Genomic DNA, 22,723 nt, shown 5'->3' with positions numbered 1-22,723 from the left:
TTATAAGAATTTTAGCATTGCTTCCTGATGATCCCAAAAAGAATGTCAATATTTTCCTTGGAATCACCTTAAATGAATAATTAATTAGGGAGAATAAACAACATTTAATATTAAGTGCCTCTATCCAAGAATAAGATGTGCTTCCCGCTTGATCAATTTTTCTGCTGCACAGTTTGAAATCAGGCAGCTAGCTGGGAGCAGCCACAGCCTCAGCGTGCCCCCGTATTCAGTGGTGACAGGTCACACAGCTCCTCAAGATCAGGGGATCTGCCTGGCTGGACAACTGCAAGGCCCAGGGAAGGAAAGCCTGCCATTGGTCCCTCTCCCCTGAGCCCATCCCAGCAGCCACCCCTTCTCTGTTGCAGGAACTCGCAACATTTGTGATTTAATCAAGCCTCATCTCCACAGAAGCATCTGGAGATAAAACCTGATAACTTCCTTGGGAACTGGGTCAAGCTTTATCTTCCCTTACCATCAATACCTAGGACTCATCACAGGGGAACCAGGGGACCATTTGGCTTGGGCCATATAGTCAGAAAAGGCCTCAGATTTACACTTCTCACCCCATCATCATTTGAGGTGAATCATGGGGCACATGAGGGAACCAAAAGAAGATAGTCATTAAAAACTGAAATGGGGAGGCGCCTGGGTAGCTCAGTTGATAAAGTGTCTGTCTTTGGCTCAGGTCATGGTCTCAGGGTCCTGGGAATCCAGCCCCATGTTGGGCTCCCTGCTCAGCAAGGAGCCTGCTTCTCCCTCTCCAACTCCCCCTGCTTGTGCTCTCTCTCTCTCTGTCAAATAAATAAATAAATAAAATCATTTTAAAAACCCCAAAACACTTAACTGTGACTCCCATTATCAGGCCTCTTGCCAACAAGGGACTATAAATTTAATATAAATCATGTACCTGATTTGTGACTAGAAGAGCTATATAGTAGGACATTGCCATATATAAAGGTATGCTAAAAAAATTAAGCCTACATATTTTGAGTGATACACAGATATCACTCAAATCATAATTGGCATAATGCTTTGTGTTTTATCAACACGTTTAAAGTTACATTACTTTACCACCAAAATTCTGAATCTTATGAAAGCAACACTTCAAGTATTGTCCTTTTCGTTACAGAGAAATAAAACAGTAATATATTATCTTGTATTTTAGTGTTAAATTCAAAATTAAACATATACCATAATTTCTGCAACTCCATTTGGGCATAACTTTATTGTTTTCAGATATTGGAGGACTCCAAAACGGCAAGTGTCCCAGAGCTCTCTTGAGGGCACTAAGGCCTGTGTGCAGCATCTCACCTCAGGACCCTGGGCTTAGGAAAATCAGGGTTAAAGCCCTGTCTTACTCACATAACAATTTCCTTCCGTGTCTGCTCCAGCATCATGTACTGTGTCCACTCCTGCTGAGTTTCATATGTTTTAGACTGATCCACGATCTTTTGGAACATTGTCCTCTTCCTGCAAAACATACCAGGTTATTAAAGAAGCTCATCTTAGAGTAAGGCAACACCCGGGCTTCTAACTTTGCCTGTTTCAGACAGAGGTTTCTGAAAACAACATAATTAACAAAACAAGGTGGAAAGAACCAAGGCCTGGGAGTGAAGACCTAGGTTCTAACCCAGACTCTGTCACCACTGTGTTACCTGCTATTACTGAGCAAATCTCTTCCCCTGCATTCCAGCGTCTCATGGATACAATGGGGGTGAGACTGTCTAACTTCCAGGATCTTACTGAGAGTTACTGTTCTGTGGTACAAGTGTTGTGCCAGAACATATTAAATCAATTGGATCTATGGCGTTTGTTATTATTACAGTCATTGTTATTGTTATTGTTATTGTTGTTCTTAAAATGAAAAGAAATACCAACTTGAAATACAGGGCGAGGTCTGTGGCAATGATTGCTATGTCCATCATGTGGATGGCGTGCTCGTGCTGCCTGCGATTGAGGTTTTGAAAGATATTCAGGCTCTAAAGAGAAAACCGTAGAAGAGATGTGAGAAGTGATGCTGGTAGGATAGCCATGCAGCTACTGATGATGACCTCTGACCTCTGATGGTCATCATGATGGGAGAGGCTGCCAGGGCCAGCGGGAAGAGCCCTGTGGGGCCACATTCAAGCTTCTTGTGAGAAGCCCCCACCCATCCTACCTCATCTCGCAGCAACGTTTTGCCGAACTCCAAGTGGTGTCTTTCCAAGATGGAGGACCCATGGAGCTTGGCCAGTGGGTTCTGGGACCTGAATGGGAAACACACACACACACACACACACACGCACACGCACACACACACACACACACGAGTCGGCATGGAATGACCAAGATAGAAGTTAAAAATATCATCCTCACCCAGTCCTGCCCCCTTCTAGTTCTGTAGGCAGAAAGGCTGAAGGCCAGAAATAAGGAGTTTGTCACATGGTAAGAGTGGGAAATAAGACTAGATGTCAGGCCTCTTGACTCTCAGGCTTTAGTTTTCTCCACAGCTGATTCCGAGCCTCTCTAGGCTCATGGACTCCTTAGAGAGGCTGTTGAATAATGTGTACCCAAAAGGCACAAACGCACACAATGCCACATGCAATTTTAGAGATTTATGGGTTCCCCGTAGTCATCCATTGGACATTGGCCCTGGGTCATACTTTAAAGACCAAGCCCTAGATATGATATTTGAATCTCAGGAGAAGCCGCTGAATTCCCACAAGCCATGTGTTTATCCATGTCTTTATTCAATAAATATTGTGGAATGCTTACTATGTGCCAAGCACTGAGCTCAATACTTAGCTTCCCACAAGATAAGCATGACCTCTAGTCTCAGCAGCATGTACTAGGGCTTGTTTATGACCTATAGACTGTGGGCCCTGGGCAGAGCCTCAGTTTCTTCCTCCATAATGTAACACTAGTCCCTGCTCTACCCAGCCTACAATGTGGTCATAAGGTCCACTAAATTCAAGGACCATGTTTCAGAGGCTGTCTGGAATATAAGCTATGTGAGGACAGGGACTGTGTCTGTTTTGCTACCATGGTACCTCCTTTGCCTAGCATAGGGCCTACAACACTTATAGAAAACATTACAAATATGAGGTGAATGAATGAGCCAGTATCAGTTACTAACATTTGGCTTAATTTCATTCAGCAGGTAGAAAGGGAGAGTGGGAGGGACCCTACTCCATATATTGCTGTTATAGCAAATTACCACAAAGTTAATGGCTTAAAGTAGTAAAGATTTATTATCTTATAGCTCTGGAGTTCAGAGTCTAAAATGGGTCTACAGAGCTGCTTTCCTTCTGGAGGCACTAAGGGACAATCCGTTCCCTTTGCTCTTAGCTTCTAGAGGCCATCTATATTCCTTGGCTTGTGGCCCATCCTTCATCTTCAAACCCAATGGTATAGCATCCTCTCTTGTCTCTGACCTCCCATCTCCCTCTTATAAGGACCTTTCTAACTACATGGATAATCCAGGATATTTCAAGATCTTTAATCAGATCTGCAAAGTCCCTTTGAATAGAAGGCAACATATTCCCAGGCCCCAGGAATGGGGGCATCGATATATTTGGATATATTTGGAAGTCATTATTCTGTCTATCACAGGAGTTTACTAAGAGCCACAGAGCAGGAGGAAGTAGGAAGCTATGGACAGTGGGACTTCCCCTTGGCCAGTGACTCTCTGTCTGAGAGTCTTTAGATCTGGGTAATGAATCATGGGAGCAGGAGGTAGAGAGAGGGGACCATGAGGGCTGACTCACTTCATCTGGTAGAGATTGTTGGTGCCTCTGTGGTCAATGTCATGGCAGAAGGCAGCGGTGACCATGGCCAAGGCCTCTAGGTCTGTGAAGTATCGCTTCAGCTTTCCGGTCTGGAAGAGCAATCAGAGGTGCCACTCACTCCTTTCTTGAAGGGTTGGAAGCAAACAGGTGTGAGGGGGAGGGCCTGGCACTTGGAAACACAGGTCTGACCTTGGCTCTATCCCTGGCACAATAAATAGCATGGCCAGATGTTTGCCTGAGACTTGGGGTTTTTCAGGGATATGGGATTTTCCGTACTAGAACTGGAACAGTTCCAGGCAAATGGAGATGGTTGGTCACCCTACTCCTGAGTGACCTTAACTGGTCCCGTCTCCCTCTGGGCCTCAGTATCCCAGTCTGCACCCTGGAGGTAGTAGGCACTGGACTAAATGACTGTTGAGAAATTGTAGCTGCCAGGTTTTAGGATCTGGAGGGTTTTTGAATATGCCCAGAGTGGCAAAGCAATCTCTCCAAACTGGTCTATTGGTTTAAGCACAGCCCAGAAGAATCTTTCCCTAAGTCTCTTTCAAATACTTCTTGTTTATGCTGAGTGTTAGAGAACAGGGTGGGGAAGACCTCTGAAGAGGTGATGCTGATTCTGTGAGTCAAAGAAATCAAGTCTCAGTGCTGTCACTGTCGTCTTCTGTGGTGGCCTGGCCAATATTCCTGCCTTGATGTCCTAGTGCCTATCCCACCCAACCATTCCAGACATGGGGGAAGAAATGAGGATGAGGCGCACTGGACAAGGCCAGAGATTTGCATCATGATCTGGATAGGAAACACTTTTAAAGAAATATGAATCTCTGAACCCTCGGAGCTGAAAAGACTGACACAAATACACATGTCCACCCAAGGACATCATGGTAGTGTTCCCAACAGTGAAAGATCAACAACAACCCCTGTGTCTAATAATAATAGGGGGCTGGGCAAAGAAATTATGGTGTATTCGAACAATACCGAATACTATGTGGCCATGAAATGATACCATGGATAAGCCTTGAAAACCATCACATTGAGTGAAATAAATCAGACACAGAAGGCTAATCCCGTAGGAGACTACTTATATCAGGTCCTTACAATAGTCAAATTCACAGAGACAAAAAGGGAAAAGTGGTCCCCAGGGCTGGGGAGAGGGAAGTGGGGAATCGTTGTTTAATGGGACAGAGTTTCTATTTGGAAAGATGAGAACGTTCCAGGGGAGGATAGTAGAAATGGCTGCATAACATTGGGAATGTCCTTAATACCATCGACTGAACTGTACACCTAAGAACGGTTAAAATGGTAAGTCTTCTGTGATGTATATTTTACCACAATAAAAAATGAAACGAAGAATGTGACTGATACAGTTTTTCAAACGAAGAAAGCATGTTCTAGAATATTATTATTCAGTAGGTTATAAACAAAATAAACTCTGTGTGCGTATGTAAAAATAGGTCTTGATGCTTCCAGAAGATAACTTGGAAGGAGTTGTGCCATGGTTATCTAAATAACTGCACTGGGGTGGGGGGTAGCCTGTGGCCTTTTATCACTTTTTATTGTATACAATTCTCTGTGCTTGGGATCCATGTATGCTAAGCATGTACTCCTCTTGCATCATGTTCTTCAAAGCTGCTGCTGCCCGGAGGAGGTGCAGAGGCCTGTGGTGTGGCAGGGGCCCCAGCCCCCCGCGCTCCCACCATACCACCAGCAAGGAGAACATGGTCTGCCCCACGTTGAAGCCGTGCCGCCAGTTGTGGTAGGTGATCCTGCGGTAGCCCTTGCTCAGCGAGTACATGAAGCGCACCAGGGCCTGCGAACACAGGCAGGGGAGTGAGGCCTGGGGCCTTGTGTCCAGGGGAGGCCCTCCCGCCGCCCCACTGGGCCCGAGGGGTGGGGAGCAACAGCTGCGGTAACCCTAACGCTGTGAGTGTACTTTGCAAACTGCTAAGTACCAGCAAAATGGGCCTTGTTATGAAACGTGGTGGGTGTGAGTCACTCCACTCAACCCACTAATGGAGCTTCCTAACTGCCCCAGAGAGCTACAGGGGAGGAAAACAAAGGGGGTCTTGAAATCCGTGGTTCTCAAACTTGAGTGCCCATCAGAAGCACCCAACGGGTTGGATAAAACACACAATTTCTAATTCATTAGAGCCAGGAGAATGCGTTCACAAGGGAGAATCTGTGCTTCTTTTCTTTTTCTGGAAAAAAGATTTTATTTGAAACAGAACACAGGCAAGGAGGAGGGTCAGATGGAGAGGTTCACAGATCCCCGCTGAGCAGGGAGCCACCATGTGGGGCTCAATCCCAGGACCCTGAGATCATGACTGTGCCACCCAGGCGCCCCAAATTTGTGCTTCTGATACATTCTCAGCTAGCACTTTGAGAACTGCTGCTTTAATCAAACAAGTCTGGGAAATTCTGAGCTTAACACTCCCCCCAACCAGCCCTACCTTCCTGTCCCTCCAGGCACACTGAAGGAGTCCTGCAGAGGAAACGTCCTGTTTAAACTGATGTCACCCACGTTTCCCACCCTTGTTTGACTATAGGTTCCTATATATACCCAGCCTTCAGAACTCCGCGTCTCACAACCCACCTCGAGAAGCCAATGCACCCCAAATGCCACCATTCAGAGGAACTGTGTGTCTCTTTTCTGATAAATGACTCATCTGTGCAACATGACTAATGCTTTGTATCCTCAAAGCTGAGGGCGCGCTGTTTGCAGATGGAGTTAAAAAAAAAAAAAAAAAGGCAAGAAAAAGAAAAAGGGAAATTGAAGAGGCTTATTTCGACCTTACCTCCTGAGGAATGTGAAATTTATCCACCACTTTGAGCTCATAGTACATCTGTATCCCACATTTCACCAGCTCCAGTTCGGTCAGGGGCAAGTCGCTGAAGTGGAATTTATTGATTTCATATTTCTCTGCATCTGGCAGCTCTCCTTGCTGTGTAAGGAAGGGAGCCCAGTGGTCGGAGCGCACGAAGTGTTTGTGGGTCTCTCCCCCGCAGCCCCCAGCCCTGTCCCCATCCCAGGCCGGCTGGGAGGATCAGAGCAGGGTGGCAAGGGTCGGATTTTGCAGGGGCAGCCCTCCGCCCCGCACACGCTCGGGGCCACCCTGCCCTATTCCGGGCCAGGGCCAGGGCCCTTCTGCCCTGCTCACCAGGATCTCAGCGAGTTCCTCTTCCTCGCACTCCCACGGCTCCTTCCCATACACCTCTCTGGTTTTCTGTCAGGGCCCAAGGTAGCAGACAGAGAGAAGAAAAAAATTGGTTACTCTATCTGAGGTCTAGAGATACCTCCACTTTTCCATTTCCATTCTCTTCCTCCCTCCTAAGCACTTGCAGCGGGGCCACGAGCTCAGAGAGGCTGCCCTTCACCATTTGTTGACCGGCAAATTCAAAGCCCTGGGCTTTGGGGTTGTGGGGACCTGCGTCCAAGTTCGAGCTCTGCCACTTATTCTCAGTGCTACTGAATGCCTTCGATCCTCCATTTCCTCATCTGTAAAATGGGGATAATAAATACTTAACTGGTGAATTCAGGTTAGATTTACGCCAATTCATTTTGAAAACACATGTGTACAGCTAAATGAAATAAAGCACGTAAGGCCCTTAGTGCGGTGCTTGGCACATAACATAGTAAGTACTAGAATTAAATAATGTTGTTGCTGATATTGTTATTATTACTGACCAGGAGTCAGAAGGTCTTGCTCATGGTCCTGGTTCTTCCTCTTACTTACTGTGTGACTTGGGGCAAGTTTCTTCCTTCCCTGGGCCTCCGGCACCATGCATGAGCCAGCGGAGGGGGGGACATGGAGCCAGTTACTTGTTTCTGATTTCTTGACCCAGAGTATAGTCTACTCACTTTTCAGGGGTTCACTGGGGCTATCCTTCCATAAGGTCCCCATATCCCTCATTTGGCTGAAATCACAGACTGGCACAAGCAAATCGTGAGTCAATTCATCCAAACTCGATGATTTGTCCTTTGAATTTATCAGTTATTGGGATGAAATGATAAAAATTGTTGTGATAGCTTCCCAGCTTAAGAAATCACTTGTGAAAACACTGGCCTGTATTGTCTCGACTTGTGAGGTCTATAAGCAAGGTCTGGGGAGCTCAGCTGGGCGTCTTAACCAATGCCATTTGGCTAACTCAATTTACTGTTAAGATTATGGTCTCTTTTAGAACAAAATCCCAGGAATGATGAGTCCCTAACTGCCACATATCTTTGAAAGTACCTCATCCAGTAACCTACCCTAGGTAGGACTCTTCTTTATAGCATTCCTGACAAATGATCATCCAGCCTCTACTTGGATACCTCTCTTGACAGGGTGCTCACTCCCTCATGAGGCAGCCCATTCATAAAAGTGGTAGAGAATTTGCACATTATCCTGATAAAGCTTAAGTGAGACCTATTTAATGAGCTGGGTGATTAGGGGTCAAGTTACTTCCCCTTTCTGGACCTCAGTTTATTCATATCTACAATGGGAATAGAAATCCTCACCCTACCCACCCTAGTGCACTGTTGCGAGCATCAAACAATATCCTAAGTATGAAATAAACTGTAAGCTCTATAAACTGTAAAGTGATGAAATTATGTGAGGACTCCCTACTAACATCTAATTCCTTCTGTCATACTTCTTTGTTCACCAAACTCCTCTGATCTGATTGGGTTTCTAAGTAAGCTGACCTCATGGAGGGAGACTCTGAGAAACCGACCATTGTCCACTGGGCTGTCAGATAGAGCTTCCTCTCAGAGTAGGTGCTGTGGTTGGATGACTCCATCTCTACTACCTAAGTCAGCCCTCACTCAGCACAGTGGAAAATGGAGTTTCTAGAGATATTAAGCCAAAATTTGGCCCCCACTGAGGTGGCTTGCTAGATACGGCTGTCGCCAAGCCACACAGATCAGCCATTATGTAGGACTCTCTGGTACTTGTACAGATCAGCCATTATGTAGGACTCTCTGGTACACCCATCCATCCATCCATTTGTTCGATGTGAGGGGCCCGGGCATCCCTATGCAAGTCTAGTCCACCTGTCTCTGCCCTCATGGAGCTTCTGTATTGCTCTGGCCACATCTCCAGGGTGCAGTCCCTGCTAGAGCAGAAACAATACAATTTTACCCACCAGGATTTTCTGGATCTCTTCATTGTCACACTTCACGTGGTATTTTACCATGTCCTGGAAAATATCCTTCCTGTTTTCAAGTCTGTTCATTGACTCGTAAGTATCAGGATTTAAGACGGACCAGCCCAGGAATTGAGCCAAAGACTGAAAGGAAGGAGAAGAATAATCAGAAGCAGAACATCCAGGCTTTATCATGCCTCTGCGACTCAGGGCAAGACTCTAGGATTCCATTTCCTCAGCTATAAGACAGGTTTGATCAGCTAGGTGCTGCCCTCTTCCAAGAGATGTTGTGAGGATGAACAGAAAACAATGGATGCGAATGTACTTTAAAATAAAGTGCCAACACACATAAAGCATCGTTCTTATGTGTAGTAACTCCACTCAAGGGGAATGTGTTGTGTCCATGTGTGGACAGGAGGCATATGGGAACTTTATACTTTCTGCTCATTTTTGCAAAGGTAAAGTTTATTAATTAAAATTTGTTGTAAAGGGAAGGTGGATTTTTCTGACAACACATGGAGTGCAGAAGTGCAAGCAAAGAAAGCCATTGAGGCTGAGTTAGGGTAGTGTCTACAAGGTGAGCTCCCCTCCCCTCCACAAGTGAATGCCCCCAGCACACTTGCAACAAGCCGACTCCACAACCCAGTGGCAAAGGCCTCCTCCCAAACCATACCTCCATGAGGGTCTCATCCATTTCATCAAAGGGTTTTCCATCTTTGCGATTGTAAAACGTGGCCACCCCAACAATTTCCTCCTTCTTGTTCACAATTGGCATAGAAAGGACATTCTTAATCATCCATCCAGACTCATCCAGAGGCTCTTTCTACAAGAGAAGCCAGAGTAGGTTACAAATCTGATATTGTTCAGGAGGACCTTTCATTCAGAAGTCTGGATAGAACTGGCCCTAGAAATAGCAGTCAGGGAAGGACAAGGGAAGGATAATTCCATCTGCTCGTTATCAACAACATGAGCAACAACAGAGGAAAGTAAAGATAATCACAGTCCAGAGGGGTTCCGATGAGTTTAAATAGCATATAGTTCACGGGCCTCTGTGCGTCAAAGCTTTCAGACTTTCTGCCACACCAGCTATTTAGGTCTCTTTAAAAAGTGCCTATGCTTTCCAGGTAATATCTACAAAATGAGACCTGCAAAATAACTAGGGCTTCTGTGGGTAGGTGGTAAACAAGGCTATGAAATCCAATTGTAGCTATGTCAACAAAACCTTTGGCTTTATGACCGGCTCCCTGCTTTGTTTTTCACCTGTCTGTTCTGGCAACAGGTAAAAGGAATCTGGACTGTTTCACCTGCTTCTGATCGTTCACAGTGTCTCTCACAATCACTTATGGATGTGCTTAAGCAAGCCATCATTATAGTTCTTGTTTGTTTGTTTGTCTCTTGATATGACTTCCTGTGCTACTTTTGGCATGTTATTTTTTTCTGTTGCCCTCAATTGTCTCATCCACAGATGGGGATGGGAGCAAGAAGGTGTCCCTCATGGAACAAATGAGACAAGGGAGGTGAAATTTCTCCATCAGTGGTAAAGTGCCCCTTGGTGAGTCATTTCCTGTCTGTTTGAGCTTCTCACTTTTATAATTTATAACATGGAGATGACCCGACTAGGTCACTTCTAGACTCTTTTCCCATGAACTCGTAAAATATTAAACATTTTTCAATGTGCAAAGAACTAAGCTAGAAACTGAAAAAACCCAGGCAAAATAAGGCACAAAGGTTGTCCTCAGGTTGCTCATAATCTAGAAGGTAAGCGAGCAATGACATTGCCTGTGGGGAGTTTGTTAGGGTTCTTGGGGAGCCAGAGGAGGGAAGGAAATCAAGGAAGCCTTCCTGTACTCGGAGAGTCTTCCAATTCAAAAGTTCTAAGATTTTTAAGGCGGTGAAATGATGATGATGGTTTCGGGAAAACTGGAAGTCAGCAGCTGGTGGGAAAGTGACTCTAGTAGGATACAGATTACAGTCTAAAGAGCAAAGGGCTGTTGGTCAGGGAACAGGAGTTCCAGGTCTGCCTTCCCCCCAAGTCTCTACCTAACCTTCAGGGAATCCCTTCCTTCTGAAGGCCATGATAAGGAAACAGGTTTTATTGAAAGTGAAACGAGAAAGCATTAAAGATTTTTAAGCAGAAAAGTTACTTGATGCAGCCTGAGTTTTGAAAAATTATGCAGGCTACTTGGTAGAGGATGAGTTGGAGGAAGAAGTCTAGAATCTAAAAACGAGATCAGATTTGTTATCTTAATGTGGGTAAACTGAATTAATTGGCTAGAGACCAGGTTCTGTATGGTGATAATCCGGTTAGCAGCTCTCAGCAACGATTTGGGCTTGTCACCTCGCTAGGATCAAAATCCCAACACAAGACCTACAGCTTTAACTTTGGAAGGATATTCTCACTTAACTCTCTCATCACGTTCTTCAAGGGGTGAAAAAGTAACTCACTAATTTTTCTAGGAGTCATTTTTATTTTCTTTTTAATTATTTCCTGATTACTAATAATGATTTATTTTTCTTCCATTTAGCATGCTAAACTCAACAAATATTGATAGGGCACCTGGAGCTGAAAATGTTAACAAAGATAAGGCCCAACCGTTGACCAAAAGAAGCTGATATTTTGCTGAGAGGAATTAATCTGAGAGCAAGGAAGGGTAATAAAAGATAAAGTAAAGAGACTATAGTAGGAGGAACTAATTCCCTGGCAAGGCCCTCTAGGCCATGTGTCATCTGGCCTTGGTTTACTTCTCTGGAATCCCCTCCTGACACTCTCCACTATGTCTCTCACTCAGAGTAATTGGTCTAATCTAGGTCTTACCAACAAACTCTCTCTTTCCTACAATCTTCTCTCCTTTCTTTGCTGCCCAAATATAATTTCTCAGGGATACATTCTTTGATTTCTTCCACATTAAGTTAAGTTCCCAGAGAGATTCCTCTTCTCTCCCTCTGTCCTTCTCTGACCTGCACACCAGGGCTTTCTCCCCATACAATCATGAGCCCCCTAGAGACAGAGATGATGTCTGTCTGGTCCACCATTGCAGCCAATGTAGCACTGTGTCAATTCCTGGCCCAGAAGATGCCCTCCATAAATATTTGTTAAAAAGATGCACAAAATCAAATGGAGTGTTAAACAATATTCCGTGAAATTCCCAAGGAGACAGAAATTATTTTAGCCAGAGGAAACAATAAAGCTTCATCAAAGTTTCATAGCAATTTGAGGTTATATGGAAGGGCAGAGAGTATTTGGGCAGGATGTGATGGTTTGGGGGTGGGGGAACAGCATAGCTAAAGGTCCTGAGTCCAGAAAGCAAAGTGTGTGAATATTAAAACCAAATAGGACCTTGGAATTTACCAAAGTAACTCCCTCCCCACTTTCATAGGCACATGACTTTTTTCCATCCATGTTTTCAGTTTGTTGAAACTGTTTCCCAATAAATAGATGGATTTTAATGTATTCTAACCCTCTTTGGGGGGAAAAACATCAGATGACTAAGAGAACAAACAAATTATGACTTACCTGGAATGCAAAAAAGTCCTCTGCAGGTGCATTCATGATGTTGCAAATCTGAAAGCCGTGAAGAGGAATAATGGAGCCATGATTAGATTCTATAGCATACCCAGTAAGCCCTGCGTGCTATCTTCAGAAATGCTACGTCCTTGCCCAAGGCGTTCACATTCTTTCATCAGGTAGACATGCTCGAGATGGTTTTCAATGATTAACTGAGGCTGCTGGACAGAAAAGCTACCTTATAAACAGTGTTTCTTGCCATTTGCTTGGCTCCAAGCTTTGAAAAAATGAAGGCGACAATTTGTCATTTTTTTTTAAATTTTTTTTTTATTTATTTATGATAGTCACAGAGAGAGAGAGGCAGAGACATAGGCAGAGGCAGAAGCAGGCTCCATGCACCAGGAGCCTGATGTGGGATTCGATCCCGGGTCTCCAGGATCGCGCCCTGGGCCAAAGGCAGGCGCCAAACCGCTGCGCCACCCAGGGATCCCCAATTTGTCATTTTTAATAGCTGTATTATAGTATCTCATTTTTGATGTCTCTCTTGTTGAATATTTGAGTTGTATCCAATTTTGGTATTATTAGTGCAAGTAAGGCTACTTTAAGCATCTTTAAGGCAATTACATTTAGGTTTGGTATTGTTTGTTTGTAAGGAAGGAGTTTTTTCTTGGGGTATAAACACCAAAGTAGGATGAGAAAAAAAATTGTAGCTTTGGTTTTATATTGCCAGATTCCTCTTCTAAGCATTGAACCAATTTACCCTACCATACATATGAGACTTAACCTGATCCCTCCAGAGCCCTGCATGGGGTTATGGTATACAGTTGCATAGCATGTGTACTGCACAAAAGCGTTTCACTGAAGGGCTGACTGGGAGTTGAAATCCAGCCTGCTCTTGACTTGCAAGGCCATGCACCTAGTCTTTCTCTTTTTGCCCGCTGAGAAGGGGTACTTTTTTCTAGCTCTCAAAAAGGCACCATCTGGGCTTGAAGTAACCCTGCCTGTCCCATTGGCCCTGACCATACTGTGGTCTCAGGGGGTCAGCTGTTTTTGCTCCTGTTCCAAAACTGCTTACCCCTTGTACATCTCTCTGGCCTCTGTTTAGACCAATTCCATTAGTTGCCACTATTCCCTCCTGATCTCCGACCTCTCCAAGGGCTCTTTCCCCTCAGCCGTGAGCTTGCTAGAGTGTCTCCCATCCTTGAAAATGAAATCCTCCCTTGAACCAAACATGGTCCCATAGGAACCGTCCAGGCTTTCTCCTCTTTTTTTCTTTTGTGATTCTCTTCCTCCTCATTACCCATCCATATCTCACAGACCACACACAGGTTTCTACCTCCACCTTACCACCAAATCTGCTTTCATTGGGGCCACCGATGATCTAATTGCCAAACTCAATAGTGTTTTCAGTTCTTATCTCGCTAGATCATTTTTACTATCTATTTCCTTGGTTTTCGTGACACTACTCCCTCCTGGGACTCCTAAGACCTCTGAACCCTCCTTCTGTTCCTTTCTCACACACTCCATTTTCTCCATCCAATCTTTAAATGCTGACATCCAACAGTATCCCACCCCAGGTCCCTCTCACCTTCCCTGGTGACTTCATCCACACACATAGTTTCAAGTAACATCTATCCTGATGTCTTCCAAAACCCCATCTCTGTCCCTCCTCTCTTTCCACAACTTCAGAGTCATCTCTTTGGCTGCCTACTGGACATTTGCTGCTGAAAAAATGTCTCAGTGTCACCTTGTCTGAAGCTGACCTCCTCATCTCACATCCAAATTTGATGTCAGCACTACTTATCCAACCAGAAGCCTGAAACTGGCTCTGACTCTTCTCTCCCTCCCTCTCTGCTCAAAATCACAAAGTCCTGCCAGTTTTACCCTCCTGATATTAAATCTGATCCCCAATCTCCCTCTCTCCATCTTGTCTCTGTCAGACTTGTGTGAGTGTCAAATGAGCAAATGTATTTACTGCATGCCTCATAGGTACTCAATGGCTGTTAACCATGGATAGTACTAGTCACTGCCTATGCCTTTGATGAGATGCTCATCTTCTCCTGCTTGTAAGGATGTACTTTTTGCTCTGCCTCTTAATCCCTTCAGATCTCTCAGTTATCTTTTTAAAATGAAAATTGGCTATGCCAATCTCTTGCTTAAAAACTCACTGCCTATAGAATAAAGTCCTACCCCCATGACCTGGCATCCAAGGCCACTGCTATCTGGCACTCCCCTCCCCCTCAAGCCTCATCTCTTGACATCTTCCTGTCTCAAACCTAATATTCCAACAACACTGGACCGCACATATCATGCCGTTCAAACTTCCAGGCCTGTGTTTGTGCATATTGTCGCCTCTACCTGAGATCCCCTTTCCTGCTCCCACCTGCCTAGTGCCTATTTATTTTAAAACTCAACTCAAACAAACACTCTAGGAAGTGAAGCCTGGTTTAGATGCCTCCTACTCTGTGTTCCTAGAATATACCGTGTATATCTCTATTATGTCCTTAGCACATAGGAGTATAAGAATCTGTTTAAAACATCTCCCCATGTGATCATGAACTTCAGAACAGAAACCGTATCTGATGCATCTATCTTTCTATCCCCAGAGCCAATTACAGTGCTTGGTACATAGAAAATGTTCAATAAATAAACTTCTTGTTATGTGAGCAGGATTGAGTAGTGTGTGCCTGAAAAAGGATAAAAGGGTAATCAGACTCAAATATGGGGGTGATGTGCAGCTAACAGACAAGACCCTTCTCTCTAGGGTCTTGTTTACTTCATTTTTTACCCTGAGTGAGTGGGGCATAGTGGGAGGTAGGGCATTTAAACTCTGCTGTAGGTGGTATAGTTGGAAATGTGGCAGGGATGAGGGCTAGGGAGTGGCAACTAGGTCTCTAGAATGAGAGGCTGGGACTTGGTGTGTGATGAGCCTGGAAGACCAGTCTGCCATGCTTTTGTCCCCGACATATGAGTAGGTATCTTTAGTTGTCAGTGAGACTAAGCACCTTCCCATCTAAGGATTAACATCTCTGTGTATTTCAGATTTCCTCAAATGTCAATTCTCTGTTCATGTCCTTGGACCAAGGGTCAAGCAAGTTGAGAAATGAGAGAGAATCAAGTTTTTAGAGACCCATGCTTCCCATCGTGTTTCCCATTCTCTCGATCTGAAATCCTTTCACTCTTCCACTGGATTCAAGCTTCAAAGTTGTATTACTTACCAGGCCATTCTGGGCAACATAAGTGGGCAGACCACTTACTAAAGCCCAATGATCAGGAGGTGGATTCCTGTAAAGGCCAAAGACAACTGGTCACTTTTGCTGTAGGGACAGTTGGACTAAAATCTTGAATCTGGGTCTTTGCCCCCCTCTACTCTCTTGTGGCTCTCAGCTCCTGCTTACATCCACGGGGCCTTAATAAGCCCCAGATCTTGTTTAAGCAGCTTACTGTCTCAAATTTAGACATGGAAAAAAGACACGATGAATACAGTATTTTATGGCAGCACACTGAGTTTGATTACCCAAGAAAAGGTACAACATTCATTCAGCAGATTGTCTTGACTATTGGGCAAAAACAGGCACCATCGTTTCCTTCCAATAGTACTTACACAGAGCAAGGTAGCTTAATTCCATAGAGAGAGTGAGGAAACTCATCTGTGGTGAACTCCTACCATGTACCGAGCACTAAGCTGGGTGCTTTACATATCTATTTACCTCCCACAACAATATAACCATTTTCGGTATTATTATCTTTCTTTTACGGTAAGATTATACTTGTTTGCTGTGAGAAAAGATATAAATGTGGAAAAATGCATCAAGATCTTCATGAATCGTTCGAAAGTGAACATCTATTAAACTACACCCAGGTTGAGAACAGCCTTGTCAGCACCTTGGAGACTCCTGACCTGTCCCTGCCAATGGCAGTCCTCTCCCTAACTCCAAAGGTAACCAGTGTTCTGACATGATGATAAGTTACAGTCTTGTTTGACTACTTAAGTATCCTTTCCAGTACCCTCTAGTTTAATTTTATCTGTTTTTCCGTTTCATTTGGGTGGAATCATAGAGTGTATGTGATTTCATTTGGTCTCTTTTTCATGCTGCTGTCATTCATTTGTTTTACTGACTTACATTTTTTCCTTGTAAAACTATAGCACAACATATCCATTCAATTATTGATGGCATCTCCCCCAGTTTAAGGCTAATATAACCAATGATGTTACGCACAGTCTGGTATATCTGCTCTCCATTCTATGTGATACGTACTCAGGAGTAGAAATATTGAGATGTACATCTTCTAAGATGTACATATTTTCAACTTTACTAGGTAAAACCAAACTATTTTCAGAAGTGGTTGTTTCTAGTATAGTAGAGCCTACTCTAGAGTATACAATAGTATATTTGAGTTTTCTTTTGCTCCATGTCTCTGCTGATACTTGGTTATTTACAGACATTCTTTTTAGAAAGTTAAGAAAACTCTCTATGGAGATAAGTATTTCATGTTTCTCTAAATGTAGCAAACTGTACTGACTGATGTTTCTTTTTCTTTTTCTTTTTTTTTTTCTGACTGATGTTTCTTATGTTAAACCAGCCCTGCATTATTGGAATAAACCCAACTGAGTCACCACATATAATCCTTTCTAGTTATTACTTGCTAAAATTTAAAAAAATAATGAATTTTTTATTCAATGAATTTTTAATTGAAGTACAGTTACACACATTAGTTTCAGGTGTACAGCATAGTGATTTGACAACCCTATACATTATCCTATGCTCACCACAAGAGTTGCTACCATCTGTCACCATACAATACTATTACGATACCCTTAACTGTATTTCCTATGCTGTACCTTTTATCCCTGTGATTTATTCATTTCTTTCTTTTTTTAATTTTTAATTTTTAATTTATTCATGATAATCACAGAGAGAGAGACAGAGGCAGAGACACAGGCAGAGGGAGAAGCAGGCTCCATGCACCAGGAGCCCGACGTGGGATACGGGTCTCCAGGATCGCGCCCTGGGCCAAAGGCAGGCGCCAAACCGCAGCGCCACCCAGGGATCCCAATTTACTCATTTCTAATTTGCTAAAATTTATTTAGAATATTTGCATCTATGTTCACAAGTGATCGGAATATTCCTTTTTTATACAACCCTTGTTGGATTTTGTTACCAAGTTTATACCAAGCATTTCTTTTTCTGTCCTCTTGGATAATTTGCATGAGAATTGCATTATTTCTTCCTTTAATATTTCCTAGAACTCACCCCTGGAGACATCTGAGCCTACAGTCCTTGTGGGAAGGTTTTGATTTATTTTATTGCTGTAAGACTATTACAGTTTTCTATTTCTTCTCAATTTGTGTTTAGTAAGTTTTATTTTTCCAGGGATTTGCCTAGCTCATCTAGATTTAAATTATTTTTCACAAAATATCCTCTTATCTTTTTACTGTTTGTGCCATTGAAGCTACCCCCATTTTCTTTTTTATAAAATTTATTTATTTATGATAGTCACACACAGAGAGAGACAGAGAGAGAGAGAGAGAGGCAGAGACACAGGTAGAGGGAGAAGCAGGCTCCATGCAGGGAGCCCGACGTGGGATTCCATCCCGGGTCTCCAGGATCGCGCCCTGTGCCAAAGGCAGGCGCCAAACCGCTGCGCCACCCAGGGATCCCTACCCCCATTTTCATTTCTGATATAACTCATTTGATTTTCTATTTTTCTTGCTTAGTCTTGTCAGAAATTTGTCAATTGTGTTAGTCTGTTCAAGGAACCAACTTTTGGCATTTGTCCATCATTTGTATTTTTCTATGTTATTAATTTCTGGGCTTGCTTCTTTTCTGCTTATCCTTTCCTTTGGGTTTATTTTTCTGCTAGTTTGTTGTTGATTTCTTAAGATGATGTTGTAGATAGCATCTGTCTGCCCCTCCAGATCCACTCTCAAACCTGTTCCTTCCTGTGCCAGGAGGGACTACATCAACAGAGCTTTTGGCCTTCTAGGTTCTAGTTGGGTTTGGCCCAGTGGGGGGACGTGGCCAAAGACTAGAGGAAGACAGAACAGCGAGCTGAGGTTATTTATTTGTTTTTATTTGTCCCCCCTGGCAAGGTCGCTTTGGGCTCACTCTGTTCCCTGACTAAAAGGCAATGCTTCTCTCAAGGTGGCCTGTTCTGCATGACCCCTTCTTTCTTCAGGTTTTAGAAATCTCTCTTCGGGTCCAGGAGTGGTTATAACAGCATCACTACTAGTACCTTCTCTTGTGGTTTTCTTCCTTCATCCACCCACACCTCTGTAATTTTCCCTTTGTATATAAACCCTCCTCAAATTATCCTAGTTTGAACACCTACCATCTGTTGGCACCTTGACAGATACAGGTGGGTACATCATTCATTACTTTTTCAGGTTTTAATCTTTTCTGATATGTATATTTGAGGCTGTAAGTCTCACCTTAAGCATGATTTCACTGCATCACATAGGTTTTGATATGTAGTATCTTTTTGTTATTTTTCAGTTCAGAATATTACTAATTTCCACTGATTTATTCTTTTACGCATGAGTTTTTTGGGCAGTGACTCCTTTTTTGTTCTTTCAGAAGCATATTTTTGGGACCCCTGAGTGGCTCAGCGGTTGATCGTCTGCCTTCAGCTCAGGGCGTGATCCTGGAGTTCTGAGATGGAGTCCCACATCGGGCTCTTTGCATGGAGCCTGCTTCTTTCTCTGCCTATGTCTCTGCCTCTTTCTCTGTGTCTCTCATGAATAAATAATAAATCTTTTTTAAAGGTATTTTCTAGCTTCATGGTTGCATATGAAGATTACTCTAATCAGTTTGTTATTGGTTTCCAGAATACTTTCATTGTGACCAAGAGACATTCCATGTATTATTTCAATCTTTTGAAATATATAAATATATGGCCCATTTTATCACCAGTTCTTGTTAAGTGTCACATATATGCTTGAAAAGACCGAGTGTCCTCTAGCTTGGAGAATGTGGTGTGATGTTCTCTCCATACCGATTAGATTAAGTTTAATTGTGTTATTAAAATATCCTATATTCTGTTTTAGTCTGTCCCTCCTATCAATTAGCAAATATGGATTTGCTTTTATCTTCTTATATTACTATCAGCTTTTGCTTTTTCTCTTTTTGAGGCCATGTTAATAAGTGTATACAAATTTAGAATTATAATATCTTCCTGTAATAGCCAGGTGAATTAACCCCTTTATCATTAAGAAGTGACTACATCTCTACTTGTTCTCTTTGTCATATTGTCTATTTTATCTGATATTAATATAGTTATATTAATTTTTTCTATTAGCATTTGTATAGTATATATTTGTTTCATTCTTTTACTGTTAACCTTTCTGTATTCTTTTCTTTTAGATGGGTTTCTAATAAACAGGATGTACAATATTTTTTTATACCTAGAAAGCCAACTGTTCCTTGACAGACCATTTCATACATGCAACTAGAAAGATAGAATGCTGCAGTTAATCAGTAACACAATGCTTTTTTTGAACTTGTATTATTACTTTATTAATATCAATAGAACTCTTTTAGAGTTTAGAAATAGATTTTTATATTTCACACCTTTTCCTATCTTTTTGTGCTTTTCAAAGCAACTTTTTGTTTCAGTGCTACATTATAGAATATAATTTCAAGTTATTTATTTTTTAAAAAAAGAGTTATTTATTTACTTTAGAGAGAGAGAGAGAAAGCACAGAGGGGAGGGGCAGAAAGAGAGAGAGAGTTTTAAGTAGACTCTGAGCTGAGCACAAAGCCCCATGTGGGGGTCAATCTCATGATCCTGAGATCACGACCTGAGCTGAAACCAAGAGTTGAACACTTAACTGACTGTGCCACCCAGGCACCCCTCTTTAAATTACTTTATATGGTAACTAAATTAAACATGGGTACAAACAACAGTGCACATAACTCAACTGAAGTCCTAGCAATATGAACTGTCATTGCCAAGTTCACGCATAGACAGGCAGCAACACCTACATCATGACTGCCATCTGGCTGACAGAAATTATATAGTGTCATTGATTCTATTCCAGAAATGTCAAAAAGTAGAAGAGTATGCATCTTAAAATCAATGAAATGTGAAAGACTTCTTTCTTTTCCAGTCTGGCAATCTTTATCATTTAACTAGAACATTTAGTTGATTGACATTTAAAGTAATTATTGATATATTTTGGTTTAAATACCACCTTAATGTGTACTTTTTATTTTTTTCATCTGTTCTATGTTCTCTCTAAACCTATTTTGTCTTCTCTTGGTTTGGTTAACCATTTATTTACTGTTCTGTTTTCCCCTCTCTGAGTTCAGATGGCATATACTTTAGCAGTCATTTAGGATAGTTGTGAATATTCTGGCTCTCACTCTTGGCCTGTGGGATGGTTGCATTCTCTATCTACTTGAGGTTAGGTGCAGCCCTATACTAACTCTGGTCAATGAAACATGAGAGGAAGTGAAGAGCACCACCTCCAGAGGGATGTTTAAGAGCCAGTGTGTGTTTTGTTGTGTTCTTGCTTCCCTTTGGCAAGTTAGTTAACCTCGAAAGGTTAGTTAACCTCGAAAGGTGGTTGCTCTATCAGCTGTGATCCCTACCTGCCTACAGTCCATACAAGATACTCCAGCCACACCCCAACCCGCAATTAACATGGAGAGGGAGGATAGATAAATTTCTACTGTTCATACCACTAAGGTCTTTTTTCTTTTTTTAAAGATTTTATTTATTTATTCATGAGACACACACACACACAGAGAGAGAGAGAGAGAGAGGGGGGCAGAGACACAGGCAGAGGGAGAAGCAGGCTCTATGCAGGGAGCCTGATGTGGGACTCAATCCCAGGTCTCCAGGATCACGCCCTGGGGCTGAAGGCAGCGCTAAACTGCTGAGCCACCCGGGCTGCCCATACCACTAAGGTCTTAAGGGTTTGTTGCCATAATACAGCCTGGCCTGCTTTGGCTGACACAAAAATTACTATCAGTGACAGGGTGCCACCATAACAAAGAATCTAAAATAGGTGACACCACTTAGGATGGTCTGTGTGGAAGGTAGCAAAGTGAGTGTTAGCAGAAGTTAGGAGGACACAATGTTTGAGCACAGGTGGTAAAACACTGGGGGAAACTGTGATCTGTGGTAACAGATAATGAGTTTAATAAACTTTTATCCCTAGAAAAGAAGTTAGAATGGTTAAAGGGTATGCCTTTGACAAGGTTAAAGGTTAAAAAAAAAAAAACATGGGGTGCCTCAGTGGCTCAGTTAAGCATCTGACTCTTGATCTCAGCTCAGGTCTTGATCTCAGGATTGTGAGTTAAAGGGCTGCATTGGGTTCCACGCTGGCTCTGGAGCCTATGCAAAAAGTAAAGAAAAGAAAGAGAAAGAAAGAAAAGAAAGAAAAGAAAAAGAAAGAAAGAAAGAAAGAAAGAGGAAGAAAGAAGAAAGAAAAGAAAGAAAGAAAGAAAGAAAGAAAGAAAGAAAGAAAGAAAGAAAGAAAGAAAGGGAAAGAAAGAAAGAAAGGGAAAGAAAGAAGAAAGAGGAAGAAAGAGGAAGGAAGGAAGGGGTAAGCTTAGAAAATCAGTTTTCATACAAACAGGAATGAACAGAGAGAACCCAGAAACTCAGGCCCTTGAAGCAACTTCTCAACCCCAACCAGTTACAGATAAATTTGTGAACTGCGTTGTCTGTGCGATGGATTATTATCATTCAGTCTGGTGATGACCAAGATTAACTCCCATTGTGGCCTCTCATACTCACTGTTTGAGGAGCAAGGTGACCAACAGTAAATCCCAGAGTCTGACTTTGGCCTGGAGGTGTCTACGATTCAGTTAAGAAAGTGAGCCAATTTCAAGACAGAACTGTGGGTGTGCCTCTTAGCACGCAGAGAGGATTCAAATAAATAATAAGGCAGCTAGGTTTCTGCCAGTGATCTACTGACCAAAAATGGATAAGCTTATACTAAAGAAGGTTCTTAACTGTTAGATTCTTAAAATGGCCTTGAGTTCTTACCATGTACAGGGAGGTAGAAGCCTCACTCTCTAGGAAGTTCTTTCCTTTCATTATCCTCCATGGTCAGTAGGAAGAGGACAACAGAGAATGAGCTTTCCCTGTGCCAGCTTCTTGCCTTTGCCTCACCTCCCTGACCAGGCTCCAGATCTGCCTCCACAGAAAACCATTGGAAAACCCTGATCAGATCCCACGGTCTCTTTCTGTAGATGGAGAATTGAGGCCTGGGGCCAGAACTCCCAGCAGCTGACTCAAAATCCAGCCTCTTTTCCCAACCTGTATGGTCTTTCTTCCACACTGTCTCCTTACTGCTCTCCCTGCCTCTAACTAAATG

The 22,723-nt window shown here is 42.9% G+C and overlaps 1 protein-coding gene across 1 annotated transcript in view; it reads right to left on the bottom strand.

Annotated features, from left to right (window-relative positions):
• PDE6A (phosphodiesterase 6A) overlaps window positions 1-22,723 on the bottom strand; it is a 59,806-nt gene that overhangs the window by 16,248 nt on the left and 20,835 nt on the right. The window contains exons 7-17 of the mRNA XM_072824555.1: window positions 15,612-15,678; window positions 12,403-12,450; window positions 9,562-9,711; window positions 8,889-9,032; window positions 6,923-6,988; window positions 6,560-6,706; window positions 5,467-5,574; window positions 3,747-3,856; window positions 2,159-2,246; window positions 1,879-1,979; window positions 1,363-1,470 (exon numbers count right to left, since the gene is read on the bottom strand). Of these exons, the coding sequence (XP_072680656.1) occupies window positions 1,363-1,470; window positions 1,879-1,979; window positions 2,159-2,246; window positions 3,747-3,856; window positions 5,467-5,574; window positions 6,560-6,706; window positions 6,923-6,988; window positions 8,889-9,032; window positions 9,562-9,711; window positions 12,403-12,450; window positions 15,612-15,678 (1,137 nt within the window). The remainder of the gene's footprint in view (window positions 1-1,362; window positions 1,471-1,878; window positions 1,980-2,158; window positions 2,247-3,746; window positions 3,857-5,466; window positions 5,575-6,559; window positions 6,707-6,922; window positions 6,989-8,888; window positions 9,033-9,561; window positions 9,712-12,402; window positions 12,451-15,611; window positions 15,679-22,723) is intronic.

The sequence above is a fragment of the Canis lupus genome, chromosome 4, assembly GCF_048164855.1.
Source record: "Canis lupus baileyi chromosome 4, mCanLup2.hap1, whole genome shotgun sequence".
NCBI classification, from domain to species: Eukaryota; Metazoa; Chordata; class Mammalia; order Carnivora; family Canidae; genus Canis; species Canis lupus.
This window is presented reverse-complemented; position numbering and strand designations above follow the sequence as displayed.